Consider the following 17,333-nt stretch of genomic DNA (forward strand, 5'->3'; position numbering starts at 1 on the left):
GCTTGTACATCAGCACAATTACAGTATAGTAATACAAGTACACATACACACCTATGTAATTTCCATCAAAGTCAGTCTCTTCTCCCTCCTCCGTGTCCAGCTCTCTGGTATCCAAGCTCTCCACGACATCGCCATCGGCCATTTTGATACGCGAGTCTGGGACGTCCTCCCGGATGTCAGAGTTTACCAGGTTTTGATTGCTGGTGGTTGGCGGAGCTTTTCCCAGCATGCCTAGCACTCAACCCCCAGAGCAGGGCACACCTGGAGGAGACGAGTGGACAAAAGTAATTTGGGCATTCAGTTCCATGTTTCCCAAAATGTGTAAAACATTCACGGACGTATAGGGCCGAAACAGTTAATCAAACTGATTTAAATTTCGATTACAAAAATATATATCATGTATTTTAATTTTTAATCGATTAATAATCAATCCCTATTTTGGGCATACAATTATAGATGAAATGTTATGAGCTTATAGATCTGCCATTTTCGTTATTTTTGCATGACACCGCTGTGCAATTTTGTGTAATAAAAAAACAATTCGTAATTGCAATAGTTGCAGCCCTACAGAGGAAACATCTTTTTGGCATTCTGTTCCATGTTTTCCAAAATATTTACAGAAGTGAGAGCATGATTGAAGCTGTCATGTGAATGTACTTCATTCCCACAGAGGACAGTACACAATCTAAAACTTATTTAACTTCAAGACTGCTTACAAATGGAACCACCTGAATCCATAAGGGTGTAGTCAGGAATAGAAAAGGAGGCTCTCCTGACCTCCACCGGCAGGAAGAGCGAGGTCAGAGGTGACATACTGTACTGACTGACCACTGGTTTGCTGTAGGAATGTCCCGATTAAGTACATGGACCCTAGTGTCCCTATTCTAATCTGGGCATATCATAACAAAGAGGTGAACATTCTGTGACTATTGGCAAGCATTCTGCAAAAATAGCCAATCTAATCTATACAACGAGTCACAACGCAACGTGTTGTGAGATTTTAGATCGGCCATTTTGCCTACATGATTATGAGGAGAGGGGTAAAAAGGAGAAGACTTAAGTACGTACCACTGCGGACAGCGGTCAGTGAAACTAATTTATAGGGCTTATGCAGTCAAGTACTTTTTGAGTGGTGCAACCACTCCAAGGAACAGCAATGTCCGTGTTCACCTATGTGACCGTGTGACGTTAATGAGCACCAGTATATGACTATGAGTACCAGTAGGGGCGCTGTTGTGCCAGAAACAGAGAGAGGGATAGTGCTGCACTGTTGCCTGCTAATGAGAGAGAGAGAGGTGGTGGGGGGGGGGGGGGGGGGGGAGTTGCACCACTCAGTTCACACGGGTGTGATTTTTTTGTATCCGTCGAGTCCTGATTCTGAACCGATGTTTATATTTTCTAATACACCTGCGCACAGCAGCTACACTCTTCAATTACACTGAAGTTAGTTAAAAACAATGCATTTCAGGTTATATATCGTCACCGTCTTGTGGAATTGGAAACCTTTGTGCCCAAAACGCTTCCATTTTTATTATTATTTTAAATAGCCTCACAATATCAGGCAATCTGAGAACCATTTTATACATTTACCGTGAGCTAGCTAATAACATTCTCAATGAAGCCAAAGAAGCATGAGTGACAAGCCCTTCGATTTTAAGGTGGGAGTAGAGAAAGAGTACAGTCTGAGAAGCACTGATAACTTCATGCCACAGGCAGCCACCATTGCTGAATGTTGTTGATTAATCAATAACTCAGGCCCTGGTGAATTGTGATTATATCACAGTTCAGTGAAGCGTTGGTGTGATCACATTAGGCCAGTAATTGCCGGGGGTTATTTATTGCAAAAGCTGGGAAATATAATTTGCCTTCCGGAAATCCTGGCCAGTAAAAAAAGAAAACACATTTATTGTTATTATCAACGCAAAATACACATTTGAAAACACATTTCAAGTCCTCTGCTCCACAAGTTCTCTTTCTCTCTCTCAAACAAGGTGAAATGCAAGCTGTGTAACGCCGAGTTGTCCTACCACAAAACAACAACAATGCACACGCATTTGAAGATGCCTAAAGAGAAGAGACCTCACAACAGCTGTCCATTACTAGGATCACTGGGAGCAGTGGGAGGTCACCATAGCGGTAACAAGACTACTCACCCCGTTTCTGTTTTCCTCCCAGAATTTTCCCCAGTGAGGGGTGGGAGAGGCTGGACAGCAGACGGCTGGACTTTGAATTTCTCTAACTATAAACTTTCATGACAGCAGAACAGCCTAAGTACAAATATAATTTATGAAAAGCTACTACAGTGAAGTCTGTTCACAGAAGTTGTTGTAGGATATGTGGGGATTATCTGACGAGGTACCATTTGAGGGGGCAAAACCTACATATACTAAATAATACTAAATTGTTTATTGGTTCAATATAAGTTAAATAATATAGCCTTTCCACAGCAGTATCTTTTTATATTTTTCCAAAAAGAATACAAACAGCCAATAGCATATTACAAAGTTATCCCCCTCACTGGGGAACATTCCGGGAGGAAAAACGGGCAAGCACCGGGGCGAGTAGTCCAGTATTCACCATAGCGTGCACAGAAACCACAACATTATGTACATGGAATACATGGTTCCATCCTGCAAAACGTCACCACTTGAACGGAAAAGCTCCACAAATGCTTTATCAACTTTCCCAATGCATACAAAATCAGATTGCATCCAATTGTACTAGATACAGCTGTTAAGCTATTTTATTTTATTTTATTATTTTTGATCCCACAATTTTTGCAACCCATTTTTTTCACCCAGTGTCAACCACTGTGCCAACCTTGGGAGAGCAACGGACTGAGTGACCACCTGCCACACACACACCACAGTGACCACACTGCCACAATAGGCTACTATGACTTGCACTGTTATTTCGTTTTTTTCTCGCACCTTAACTAACGTCCATATCATATGTACAACTGTACAGTATATATATCTGCTGCTACCTTTATGTCTTACCTCAGGTACGTTATGTCTTTGTAGTTACTGCACAGGATAAATGTCTGCCGTCCGGTGCCATGTGTAAATATGTACCAGATAATTTGTTTGTTTTTTATTATTTTCTCTCTCCCCTATACCTCTTATAGAAATAACTAAAATTATGGAGCTCGCACAAAAACTAATTTCACCCACTGTTTTGACTTAATTACCCAGATCCACCTTTTGACTTGAGCAGGCTTAATGTAGGAGGATACTGGTCAATAATTAAAATATGCCTTTATCAGATCTTAATGTAGGAGGATACTGGTCAATAATTAAAATATGCCTTTATCAGATCTTAATGTAGGAGGATACTGGTCAATAATTAAAATATGCCTTTATCAGATCTTAATGTAGGAGGATACTGGTCAATAATTAAAATATGCCTTTATCAGATCTTAATGTAGGAGGATACTGGTCAATAATTAAAATATGCCTTTATCAGATCTTAATGCGCAGATCAAGGGCAGTCTCTCAAGATCTATATGTTTAAACACAAAACACAAACATGTAATGGCCCTCTCCAACAGACACACAAATGGGTCCTCCATGACCCAAAAATGGGTCCCGACCCACTGTTTGGGAAGCACTGATCTACAGGACAGGAAGCCAACAGCCTTATCAGCATCTGAGCAAAATGCTCAGATAAAATAATGTATAATTGAATGAATTATTCATCTTTAATGTCTTTTGTTAGTCAGAACATGTCTAAAATAACCTAAAATCAAATAAGGTGATAGCTAAATGAGTGCCATTTCAATTAATAGTGTAAATAATCTTCCGATTAATCGATTATGAAAATGTTGCATCCTGGTCAACCTTATCACAAGTTAAGACTGTAATTGAAAACAGATTTATCAAAGAATCTGCAATCAATAACCATTTTGTTCAAATCGTTTCACAAAGCTTCACTGACATTAGTTTGGCTGCTGTAAGGTGATAAGTGAAAGAACCATTCATCCTTCAGGACTATTATATTGTGATATGTCACTAGAAGAGGACATTAGATGACATTCATTTAAAGCACACAATCACCACTTATAGTGACCTATAATTACACTGTAATGCATTGCAACTATAAATCATGAAAATTATTATAATCTATTATAATACACTGGCCAAAAGAAAAAAAAAGAATCAGCCTGCTGCCTATCCTCCATAAATAGCCCATACTAGTAATATAGCCCGTACTGTACTGTACTGTAAATACACTGGTCCATAGGGCAGAAGAACCCTAACCGGTTTGACATGCTAATACTGTAACCCTACTCTGAGTTTGCACCACATGGAGACGGAAGGGTGTGTGTGGAGTGCAAGAAGTGAATGGTTCGGGAGGGACTACTGTAGGCAGGAATGGGACTCACAGGGAGGGACTACTGTAGGCAGGAGTGGGACTCACAGGGAGGGACTACTGTAGGCAGGAGTGGGACTCACAGGGAGGGACTACTGTAGGCAGGAGTGGGACTCACAGGGAGGGACTACTGTAGGCAGGAGTGGGACTCACAGGGAAAAGGAAGAAAGAGTGACAAGACAGATGCACAGGGGTGAAAAGGGAAGAAGAAAAGAGAAGTAGAGACGACAAGAGCTGGGAGGTTTTCCCATCGCAACATTTCTTATTGAACCGGAGTCGTCCACCTCTGCTGCTTTCTGCTAGTCTATTTCGCTAGCTATCACTCCCACGAGAGACTGAAATAAACAGGACAAAATAAATAATGTATTCAAAGTTTCCTGTTGTGATGAATCAAAGGCAAAGGTGGTACACACAAAGAGGCTGTGGTGTCAAATTATTCTAGACAGTTCTGTCTCTGAGGCAAGTCAGGGCAGGATTTACACACACACACACACACACACACACACACACACACACACACACACAGGATATTACCTAAATACTATATTTACAGCAAACACTTTCTACAGAGAAGTTCCTTGCTGTCCTTCCCTTGCGCTCTTGCGCGCGTGCACACGTATGCACACGTACGCACACGCGCACACACACAGTCACACACACACACACACACACACACACACACACACACACACACACACACACACACACACACACACACACCTTAAACCCTTCTAACACTTCACCTATTCCTATTATGCCACTCTTAACATTAAATGTAACCATTGATCTTAGGATATGATTAAATTGGTAAGTAACTTTGGGTGCTATAACCGAAGGTATGTTAATTTCAATGTAGACAGACATTCAGAATATAAAAACAAGTCCCAGCAGGCATAATTTTTTTACTGGTTCCCAACCGAGAGAGATACAGACCCCGGGCAGACGAGTGATAAAGACAGAGATAGAGACAGAGAGATAGAGAATGGAATGAGGGGAAAGGGAGTTCTGCAGAAAGCGTGAAAAAAGCTGAATTATGTTATATATTATGCATGTCATTCATTTTTCCCTCACATTGATATACACTAGAGTGGTGCCCTTTGGGCACTGGCCTACTTAGAATGATGCAAGTTGGAAATGCATGCCCCACCCAGTTAGGTTGTGACTAGGCTTTTCCCTTCCATTCTCCACGAATGGCAAAGAATGATGTCAGTCTACTGTACATTTAGACAAAACAGGAAAGGGCTGGCCTAAGGCAGTAAATAAGTAAAAATGAGAAAAAGGCTGCACACTCGTAGCCACGATGCTGTATATTTATTGACAAGAATCCAACGTTGGATTCTTGTCTACAGCATCGTGGCTACGTGTGCGGCCTTTTTCTCATTTTTACACAGTCTACTGTACATTCTCAACAATTTGCCTAAGATTAAAATTATACATCCCTTGCAAGAAGGAATGTTACAAACAGGTAACATTTTATGTATACAACAGCATTTAAGAAGACTTAAGTTTGGTCCATCCACAGAATGCCTCAGTTTCAGAAGAACATTTCTAACAGGTAGCAAAAAAATTATAATTCAAAACAAGCAACACAATATAGATTGTAAGCAGCCTAGTAATACTCAAATGAAGCAAGTTACTACATTGCCATTTGTAGTTTTCCATTGCATTCGCAAAAGCAATACTACATGGCAAAGCCTGGAGGAACGACTGCTTTGTGATTGGTTACTCTCTTGATTTGGTACTTCACCCAGGGGGGCGTGGCCTATCCCTAACCTCACAAAAACTATACAGTATCTAAACCAATCACCTGAAAAGAGGTTCTTGCAAGTTGCAACTGCCATCCCCTAGTCTGGAGGGACAATTGTCTTGACAATTGCGCTGCGATTGTCTAGTTTGTCATTAGGCCAAACAGTGGTGTAACTTCATGAGTGACTCAGTCAGTCAGTGACATTCGAGTTTATAGGACTGGGATCCATCCTGTAGTTATTATTATACAGTATAATATACATTTAAAGTTTCCAGTTTGTAAGTAACAGAAACAATACTGCCAATACTGTATCTGCAATAATAGTCGACATTTTGGCATCATTGATGGCAATCTTAGAAATAGTCATAAGATTTTTAAAAGGATGGTGAAATTTTGATTGAATCATTGAAATAAAAATATTTACCACTTGAATGCACTACTGTCCATCACCACTGGTTAGTGAGAATTAATTTTTCAGCTGGTGACAGTCCAAATGTGTGTTTGTCATGGATGTGAACACAAAATACCAGAGTATTTATGACAAGACAGTTCCCTGCTCTAAGAATACCCATGACCCACTGCAGGCCTGACCTCCACAGCAGAGGTCAACTCCAGAATGACATGACATGGAATGAAGAAGGACTCGCACACATGCATACTTGCACGTCGGACCACCTAGATTTGGTATCTCTGTGCCTGCAAATAGATGGGGGGAGTGCAGTGAGATCGAAAGAGGAAGAAAGAGCGAGAGGGTGAGGAAGACATGATGAGAGGAGTAGTTTGAAGGGAGTTATCTCTCGCCTCCGTTCCTATGGAACACTGCTGTACTTCCTGCTTCCTGTCCTGTTGTCTTGGTGATTGTTACAACAGGCAGGGACTTGCTGTTAAAAATAAACGGCAGCAGAGAAGGGCTCTCTGAAGAACATCAAGCCTCCACTCAAATGTCAACTGGTCCCAATCAATACACTCAACTGCAGGAGGAAGAAATAGAGACTAGTACTACTGAGGGAGTCAGGGCCACGGTGTTTGGGGGAAAGCAGTGGCGAGAGGAAAAATAGGAGAGCAAGACAAAGGAAGGAGCATTTATCCTCACAAAGTGGGTCTCAGAGCCATAAAAGCTATCACCACACTTGTAATATGGCCCTGGGCTCCCAAAAACACTTAGAACTTGCTGTTTGGGATATCATGCAGTGTGCTGAATGGCTTTAGACTGCAAGGGTGTGGGAGTCTTAACACAGAGCCCGCCAGAACCGTAGTAAGCGTAGGATTACTTTTGTCGGTGCCATGCCATTGTTCCGTCTGGCAGCCCGCCAGAACCGTAGCCTACCTTTTCTACGATTTTTCTAGGATGTTTTGATCCGATGGAATCGTTAGCATAACAGTGTAAGTGATCATGGGACAGTGGCCGAAGCCATTTTGAAGATGCACGCGCACCCACTTGCACTCCATGTGCTGCTTTCAATGGCCTGTATCTCCAAATTAATGAATGTCGTTTCTGGTGAAAACAAGGTTTTTCAACGGCTGACAGCAGGCGCTGTGATACTTGCGGCCGGGTTTTTCTGCACCGAGCGAGAGAACAACAACCGGTCAAGACACCACACACAGCATTATGTCATCGTAACTCCGGTTATGGATATTTAGCTCTTCAAAATAAGGGTTGCAAGCGGAAAACCTTGGCAATGCACGATAAATAGATTAATAGATCCTGGCGGCCTTAAGCGAAATGCCTAAAATGTAGGAGAGTATGGTTGGAGACGGAGTGGATTCAGAAGATGCTTGACTGACATATTCTAAGACACTCCCCGTCATGTGAAGTCTTCCTCCACATTGAAGCTTTTCATCACCACCAACAGTTTACCTGCTGCAACTGTGCCAACTTCTTGCTCATTCAAGGGACACTATTTAGAGATTTTCACAAGTTTCACTTTCAATACAATCTCACGACACATTTTTAACATTAAATATCATCCTTCTCAATCACATTCAACATATTACGCTAGAGTAAGCCGTAAATAAGATGTCGGTGATGGTGGGTGAAGCATCTGAATTAAATTACCACAACTTAATACTCCAGTCCTTTTTCCACTTACAAGACATATTTGAAAGGTGATTTACTTATCCAGACAGCTGAGCTGGGATATCATTTGACAGTCGTTTCAGTCATGTTGAGATGAGGAACTATAATTTGTAATGGCATACACAAACAGCTGATGATTGATTGATTGTACGCTTTGTACGCTCATAAAGATATTACGTACTGTACATGCACACACATATACGCAGATAAATACAGATATCATGGGATTAGCTTGGCATTTACAGTGTGTGTGGTGCCAGGCTCTTCATGGCACAGATGGCACAGAGAGAGGAGATGGGAGGAGGGAGAGAAAGACCAATGAGAACGAGAGGTCTCTTTCTGTGCCCACTCGAAAAAGCTGACTATTATCTATTCCTCACACACCATGGATATGGGGATAGAGGCAGAGAGAGGCATAGATGACAGAGAGAAGGAATCGTCATCTTCGTCCCCAGTGTGCTGCCCTGTCTTTACAACACAAGGCTTCATTGTATTTCTCTCTTGCTCTCTCACTCCCATTTTCCTCCTTCTCTCTTTGAGTCAGCCCAGTCCATGGCTGGAAAAGACATCACTGTAGCTCCTAGCTGGTGCCCAGAGTCCAGACCACTAAACCAACTGACAGGGTGTTCCACACGCGCTGTCTGGATGTAACAGTACATTAAAATAGTTCTAGGCGGCTACTTTTCTTTATGAGCTTACTGGTCATCCTATTGATGTAAAGAGTCTTACATCAAATATCTGCGTGATAATTACACAATTTGCCATTGATTTTGCGCCGACAAGGCACAAGTCGCGACACAGAAAAGTTGCTGGCTGGCTACCATCCACCTAGCTGGAAATGTATACTGTACACTTGTAATGGACGGATTGATTGATTGGTTGGTTGATTGGTTGGTTGATTAATTGATTGGATTATTTTGTCAATTTCATCTTAAAAACATACAGATCCGCAAAGAAAGCCAAACAGCACCACACATTAAAAACTAAACTACAAAGTTGGGATATGGCAAAGTTATGGCCTTTTTGAATACCGGTAGTTAAAATAGCCAATCTACATCAACACGTAGATTGGCTATTTGAACTATTCAAAAATGTTTTTCAAAATAGTAAAAAAAGAAAAGTAGTTTCGGGATAAGGGGTTTAGCATGGATGAAAATAGAGCCCTTAGTCTGGTTCTGTACATGTACACTGTACACTGTACAACATCAGTAAAGACCTCAATACTGTGTACAACAATGTCTGATTCTGTACATCACTAGATACATCAATACTAAAACAATACAACAGACAACACATCCTACTACAGTTGACCTCTGAGCCAAACAACATACAACGCATCATACTACAGTTAACCTCTGAGCCAAACAACAGACAACGCATCCTACTACAGTTGACCTCTGAGCCAAACAACAGACAACGCATCCTACTACAGTTGACCTCTGAGCCAAACAACATACAACGCATCCTACTACAGTTGACCTCTGAGCCAAACAACATACAACGCATCCTACTACAGTTGACCTCTGAGCCAAACAACATACAACGCATCCTACTACAGTTGACCTCTGAGCCAAACAACAGCCAACGCATCCTACTACAGTTGACCTCTGAGCAAAACAACTGATCGCCTTAAGGTTTCCTGGCAACCTGCTACATAGAAAACAATAAGTGTGGTAGCTAGACTGCTAAGGAACAACACTGTGCCAAGAGAAATAGCTCTGTGAAAATCCCTCACACAGTTGAAGTATTTCATTAGGTATTTAGGAACAGCACCATGCATGAACAATCCTAACGCACAACTATCCACGTCTTTAAATCCCACCCAATGCTCTCATGAGAGCAGTCAAGGTGAGTTATAATTGGGAGAGTCAGAATAATAATAATACTTAGGGCTCACTGTCTTGACTATATTGTTTCAAAGTATGAAAGCGATATGGAAGGGGAAAGAAAACAGAAAAGGAAAAAGCACCGGACGAATTGTACAAAGTGATTATTGTTGTATCATGTACACTAAAAGACTTGGACACATTTTTGTTTTCAATTCCAATGTACTTTATGATGACGCTCTTACGGTGCTCAATAAATATTTTTTTAGATAATATATAAAAAGGTAACGTTGATGAATAGATGATCAGTTAGAATATGGAACATGATCAATATACGGTCTGTAAATATCACATTAATCACAATATCACTTTTTAAGCCATATCACCCGGCACTATTTTGACTGACTTCTGGAATGCATTTACCAAAGTTGGATGCCATCATGCCACATTGAAAAGGTTTAAGAGGTGTGACGGTGTATTCCACTTTGTTTATTTTCAACACCACCTGTTTAATAATTGACACCTTGCAAACTTTGCATGATGGCTGCTCATAAAACAGCAATAATACAGCGAACATACACAGAGAGACAAAGAAAGGTCATGAAGAAACTGGGCCATTTCCCACCAACATGGAGGTACTTGGGTCAGACAGGTGCCTACTGTTTGACACCAGAACCTGAAAACAACCCTGACATTGCAAATACAGACAGACGGGATTAGATGGGGAGGGGTGGGGTGAAAGGAAGGGGTAGAAAGAGAGAGGAAAAGCAACTTCTTTTCCCATGACATTCCAGTTGCTGCAGCTAACTTTCACAGCAGGGTGCAAGAATATCAGTGAGCGTGCACTCACGCACGCAGTTATTATTTTAGTTTTAGTCAAAGTGTTGAGTTAACTGAAACTAAAATAAATAATTAAAAATGAACAATACTAAAACTAAACCCAATAGCCTATAGATAGATCCGATTTTCCGATAAAAAAAAAATCTGATGTCATGCTTTCACCATTTTCAGCTTCTATAAACGCAATTCCTAAAACTATTAATGGACTAGTAAAACTAACTAAACTGAAATCAAACACTTCACTGAAAAACTATATGGGTCAAGTCATTCCTAGTATAATATAACTGTCTCTGACACACACACACACACACACACACACACACACACACCTTCCAAGATTTAAGATAAATTTATGTCAAAACATTTATGCCATTTGAGACGGGGGGAGGCCATCCATCCGACACAAAAAATCATATGCAAATAAATTGTGCCATTTAGGGTAAATGGTATCTTTACACTTTCAAAAGACAAGCACAGAATACTTTCAATACGAACTACATATTTGCGAAAAGCAAACTGACACATGGATGGATGACCTTACAGTACACGCACCTACTCCCACACAAAACAAACACGGTGTGTTCACACCACAGTGTAGGGGCCCACATTCTCCTCCCAGGAACAGCACAAAAATGAAGAAATGTCTCATCTGCGCGTACACAAAGACTGACACATTGCAAACACAGTGCATGGTTATTGGGTTCAACGCTTCAACCAATGTACAATGTACAATGCAAAAACTAATGCCAGTGTCAGAACTACTATTATGAAAAACGCTCTGAAATATAGCTCCCTGGCACTGCATGGACGCAAATAGATTAGTATTTTGTACTACAGAGAGAGAGAGAGAGAGAGAGAGAGAGAGAGAGAGAGAGAGAGAGAGGGAGAGAGAGAGAGACACCAACCTGCTCTTTTTGTGGACATAAAGTCCACATGTTGCTCCGTCTGATTAAGCCACCGGATCCAATGGACTTTATAAGTACACTCTGGACGATAAACACAGTGGTTTTACCAGTTGTGTTCGCCTGGTCTCGTCAAACTGTCTCTGTCTGACTGTACAAACTAACTAACTAATGTTGAACTCTAAACTAACTCATCGAGAAGGGAGGGCTCTCCCTGGATTGTAGACCAATCACTGGCGATGAAGAGCCAAGTCCTCCTACAAGCTCCTGTCATTGGTTTAGAAAGTGTTGGAATTCGGGCTGGGAGGGGGATGGGAGGGGTGATCGGTGGAGAAAATGTGTCTGTCTGGTTGTGGTCTGTCTGTCTGTCTGTCTGGTCATCTGTCGCTTGCACTTTCAGTCGTCAATAAATCAATAAATCAATAAATCAATAAATCAATAAATCAATAAATCAATAAATCAATAAATCAATCAATCATCTCTCTTTTGCACACACGCACGCAAATGTGACATGGAATCGATACTTCATAATTCATAATGAATTTATGAAAGGAAAACATTGTTTAGCTATATTTTGTCCCATCTCTCTCTCTCTCTCTCCCCACACACGCACGCGTGTGCGTATATGCGCGTGCGTGTGTGCGGTGTGCACACCATAGACACACAGCAAGGCAAGTGATCGTGCATCGAGCTCCATAAAAGCACCTCTTTCACCATCTTGTGGAGAGGGTGTGTATTGCGCTCGCTGCTACCCAACAAATAATGAACTCATAAAGTTCAAGGTTTAAGCTACGTGATTAAAAGGTGTTGTGAATTAAGTACTAGCAGGTAACTTCATTGGAATGGAAAATGGAATTGACTAGGCCTACTTTTTATAATAATAATAATAATAATAATAAACACCCTTTTGAACAATGTTCCAAAGTGCTTAACAACATAATTAAAACAATCAAGTAATCACAAACATCACAACAATTACAACCAAAGATATAACAACAACATTGTCAGGGGGAATAAAGGTGTCAAGTTCTGGGGGTTAAAAAGGCCTCTCTGTAGAAATGTGTCTTAAGTTTTGTTTCAAAATTGTGAGGGAACTAGCAACCCTAAGGTCCAGGGTCGAGGTCAATGTTATAGGACAAATACTAGCTGGTGTTAACATAGGAAAATAACCAGGACATTGACCTCAAAACCACACACTTATCAACCACACCCTGTAATGTCATAAGACAAAGACACACCCATCGACTCATCAACACTGTGGGCCGGGGCACATATGAGCAGACTCACAGCGCAGCTACACCTTAGCGCACAGCCACGGACAGAAGAAGCTGACGCCCAACGTCATTCCGGCTTTTTAGACAGCTGGTGAATGGAAAAGAAGCTCCACCTCCGCGGCTGACTGCCGCGACGGACAAATTCCCGGAAATGCTCTCCTCCGCGACAGTCGTCTAACAGCTGTCTAAAAACTCGGAAATTATGAAAAAGACAGCTTCTTCTGTCCGCGGCTGTCCGCTAAGGTGTGCCCAGGGGGTATGTCAGTTTACCACCACCCCCACTAATAGCCCTGAACTGAAAACCATAGAATACAATAGATTAGATAGCCTAATATAGATATTTAGACTACAGTATATTGTGGAGTCTGTCAGGTCTCACCTCAGGGGGAGGGGCGAGTTACCATGACAACCAGGCACGCCCATGGCCGGGTCATAGACTCAGTGTATTATCCCAGAGCAATTCTAAATCAGCTGCGCCTCATTCCGGCCGCCGCCCTGGTTAGCAATTAAGGACAGCCGCAGCCTGTCAGCCGCGCCCTTTATAAACAGCCTGCGCACCTAGCAGTATCAGATCCCTGCTACACACAGACGCTCGCGCAGCATATGCCGTCCACTCGGCGTTGGATGGTAAGTCCACACTCCTCTCACTTATGGACTCTCACGTATGGACTATGTTTATTGTTTGATTGTTTGTATCACCACTCAATTGCTCTCTTATATTCTCACATCACCAGGCTTGTAGGAGTGGGGCTGGAAGCACACGCAGGAGCGTGTGCCCCCCATAGACAAGTATACACGGAGAGCCGCATGCATACTGGAGACCCACCTGGCTCGTATCGGGGACGAGTGCGGAAGACGGGACCCCCGTATGGAAACGGCAGCCCCACAGCTCCATAAGGTCGCAGTAAGACAAACCGTTCACTATCTATCACCCGTGTTATTAAGAAGAGGCACTCATAGTGGCAAATGAGCAGCTAAGGATAATAACGAAGATTGTGAATGAAGGAAGTCACCCTGTCGATGCTAAATGAAGACTGTGAATGAAGAGTGTCACCGTGGTGTTGTACACTGAAGATTGTTGAATGAAGATAACCCCGTAGAGACTAATGGAAGCTAGCAGGCTCTAGATAAAGTGTCACGTACACCCTGTGAAAGAAGACGGGCCCGTGTTATGTTTATTTCACCCTTGAAGAGACTTTAAGTTGGCTTGCGCCGCCAGGCCCGGTGAAAGAAGACCGTTAGAAACTAGAGCGCTTACTTTGTGTTAACCCCCTGACTGCCGTTGTCGTACCGACACGGCCACCCAGTAGATAGAGAGAGATAAGAATATAAATGCTTGTGTATCTTCCTGTTGGCCGAGCCTAAGGGGCCCTCCGTACCATCCCCGCCCGGTACCATACCAAGTACTTTTACTCTAATTACTCACCACCCCGTATCCGAGTACTTCTACTCTAAAGTACTCTTCTGTGCCTTGTGGATAGAGAAAGATACGCACCCCCTTACCTACCTCCGGGGGAGCCTCCTGGCCTCCTCTGGAACCTGGAAAAGAAGAAGAGAAAGAGTTATACAAAGGTCCAGTTGGTAGACTGCCTAGACCGGGTGTCTCAGGCCCCAACTTTGTACTTACCTTGTGCTCTGACCGTATGCTAACATCCCCTCTCATCCTCTGCAGTGACGACTCCCGCCTCGGAGCCGGGACCTCATGCAAAGAATATTACTGTCTGAGTTCTGTTTGTGAAAACTGACTTTGTTTGAACCTGTTGGAGAAATAAAGCAAGGGGCGCCATCGTGTGTCTAACCCCTGAAACTGCACTCTGAGTTGTATTTCCCACCCGACCTCCCACATATGGTGGAGAATGTGGGTATTCATCTGATCTCAACCACCGCCTAAACATGGCCAGCCCCGAATTGGCCGCCCTTCTCCGAAGTCAGACTGAACTACAGAACGCTGTGCGTGAAGTTGTCCGCAGGCTAGACCGACACGGTGATGTCCCTAGGACCCCCAACGCCGTCCTCTCCAAGCAGACCCCCGAGGATGACATTGAGGCGTACCTCGAACTCTTCGAACGCACCGCCGACCGCGAGCAGTGGCCCGCCGCCGACTGGGCCGGCATACTGGCGCCCTACCTCTCGGGAGAGGCTCAACGCGCATGTCGGGACCTTCCCGCCAGAGACGCTCGAGACTACGAGACGCTGAAGGCCGCCATCTTGTCCACCCTCGGCTACAGCCTGCCCGCCCGGGCCCAGCGGTACCACATGTGGGCCTATCAGCAGGCCCAGCCCCCTCGCGCTCAGGTCGCCGACCTCTACCGCCTGACGCAGAGCTGGCTGACCACGGGCGGAGAGACCCCGTGGATTGAGAGATTAGTCATAGACCGGTGTGTCCGTGCCCTGCCATCCGACGCCAAGAAATATGTTGCCCGAGTCAGCCCCACATCCGTGGACGCCCTGATCGCCCTCCTGGAGAACCACCACGTCTGCTCGGATATGCTCCGCCAGACCAAGAGCGACGCCGTCCCCAAGACAGACGACCGCCGAGACCGACGCCGACCAGCCCCGCCGACCCCGCCGGCCCCGGTCCGGCCCCGTGCCTCCGGCCCCCCCGACCGCAGCCCGCGGATCCGCAGGTGCTACGTCTGTAATCGGGAGGACCACCTGTCCTGGGCCTGCCCAGAGCGGCCCCCCGGCCCCGATGTCTCCATGCCCTCCGCGGACAGCATGAGAGGGCCCCGCCCCTGCCTCCACACCGGAAGTGAGAGCCGACGACAGACCACCCTCCCCGCCCGGGTTGATGGGACCGACACCCATGCCTTGCTGGACTCAGGCAGCGTGGTGACGCTGGTCCGGGGTGACCTCGCCTCCGCCACCAATGGACCCACCATCCCGGTCACGTGTGTCCACGGAGATGTCCGGCGGTACCCCGTCGCCCACGTGACCGTACAGACCCCCCGTGGCTCCGCGTTGGTCGCCGCCGGAGTGGTCCCCGAACTCCCCGTCCCCCTCTTGATCGGAACGGACTGTCCGCTGTTCGAGAAATACTGGAACCCGGGACGACGAGGGCCCCCCAGGACGCGGCGCCGCCGACGCCGCCGAAGTAGCGTACCCCTCGTCGCCTGCCCCGCCCTCCGCGAAGACGGGACCTCGTCCACCAGCAGCGGCCGAGGAAGTCCCCAGCCAGAACCCGGGCCGGAAGAAGCGGAGGCCTCCGACGCAGACGACACGCCGGCCCTCGGTGAAGACCCCTTCCTAGAGTTCCCCAGAATAGACGCGCCGCCCCCCCGGCGGCAAGGATCGTTCGCCACCGCTCAGTGGGCCGACCCCAACCTGGCTGGCGCCAGGCGGAACGTCGTGGCCGTCGACGGGAAGCTGAACCCGGGGGTGAGTGAGAAACCTTTCCCACACTTCTTCGTCCAACACGACTTGCTGTACCGCGCTTGCAAGGACCCCGCTGGGGAGGTCGTCGAACAATTACTCGTCCCCAAACCGTATGTGTCCCGAGTAATGTATCTCGCCCACTCCCACCAGTTAGGGGCCCACCTGGCCGTACAAAAGACTTACGACCGGGTCGCCGCCCGCTTCTATTGGCCAGGCGTTAAGAAGGCCATTGAGGAGTTTTGCCGCTCCTGTGCCGAGTGTCAGCTAACCGCCCCCCGCGGCGTGCCCCATAGCCCCCTAATTCCAATGCCAATTATCGATGTACCGTTCTCCCGTATCGCCATGGATATTGTCGGACCCCTCCCTAAGTCCGCCCGGGGCCACCGGTACATCCTAGTCATCATGGATTATGCGACGCGCTATCCGGAGGCCATCCCCCTCCGCACCGCCAACGCCCGGGCCATCGCCCACGAGCTGCTGATGCTATTCAGCCACGTCGGCATAGCGGACGAAATCCTGACCGACCAGGGCACGTGCTTCATGTCCAGAGTCCTAGCATCCCTGTATAAATGGCTGAAGGTCAAGCGTATACGGACCTCCGCCTACCACCCTGAGACGGATGGTTTGGTCGAACGGTTCAACCAAACGCTAAAGAAAATGTTAAAACGCGTCACGGAAGAGGACGCCAAAGACTGGGACCGCCTCATCCCGTTTGTACTCTTCGCCATTCGCGAAGTACCCCAAGCGTCAACCGGGTTTTCGCCCTTTGAGCTCCTGTACGGGAGGAAACCGCGTGGCCTCCTCGACCTGGCTAAAGAAGCCTGGGAGAGCCAGCCGTCCCCCCTCCGCAGCGTCATCGAACACGTCGACGCGCTCCAGGAGCGCGCCAAACGCATCTGGCCCATCGTAAGAGAGCACATG

At 45.5% G+C, this 17,333-nt stretch overlaps 1 protein-coding gene across 1 annotated transcript in view; it reads right to left on the minus strand.

Annotated features, from left to right (window-relative positions):
* pld1a (phospholipase D1a) overlaps positions 1-11,906 on the minus strand; it is a 41,038-nt gene extending 29,132 nt beyond the window's left edge. Inside the window, exons 1-2 of the mRNA XM_080783981.1 lie at positions 11,767-11,906; positions 52-261 (exon numbers count right to left, since the gene is read on the minus strand). Coding sequence (XP_080640107.1) covers positions 52-229 — 178 coding nt within the window. The 5' untranslated portion in view covers positions 230-261; positions 11,767-11,906. The remainder of the gene's footprint in view (positions 1-51; positions 262-11,766) is intronic.
* Between the last annotated feature and the right edge of the window lie 5,427 nt (positions 11,907-17,333).

This window comes from Protomyctophum bolini (genome assembly GCF_963924005.1).
Source record: "Protomyctophum bolini genome assembly, chromosome: 15".
Classification (NCBI taxonomy): Eukaryota; Metazoa; Chordata; class Actinopteri; order Myctophiformes; family Myctophidae; genus Protomyctophum; species Protomyctophum bolini.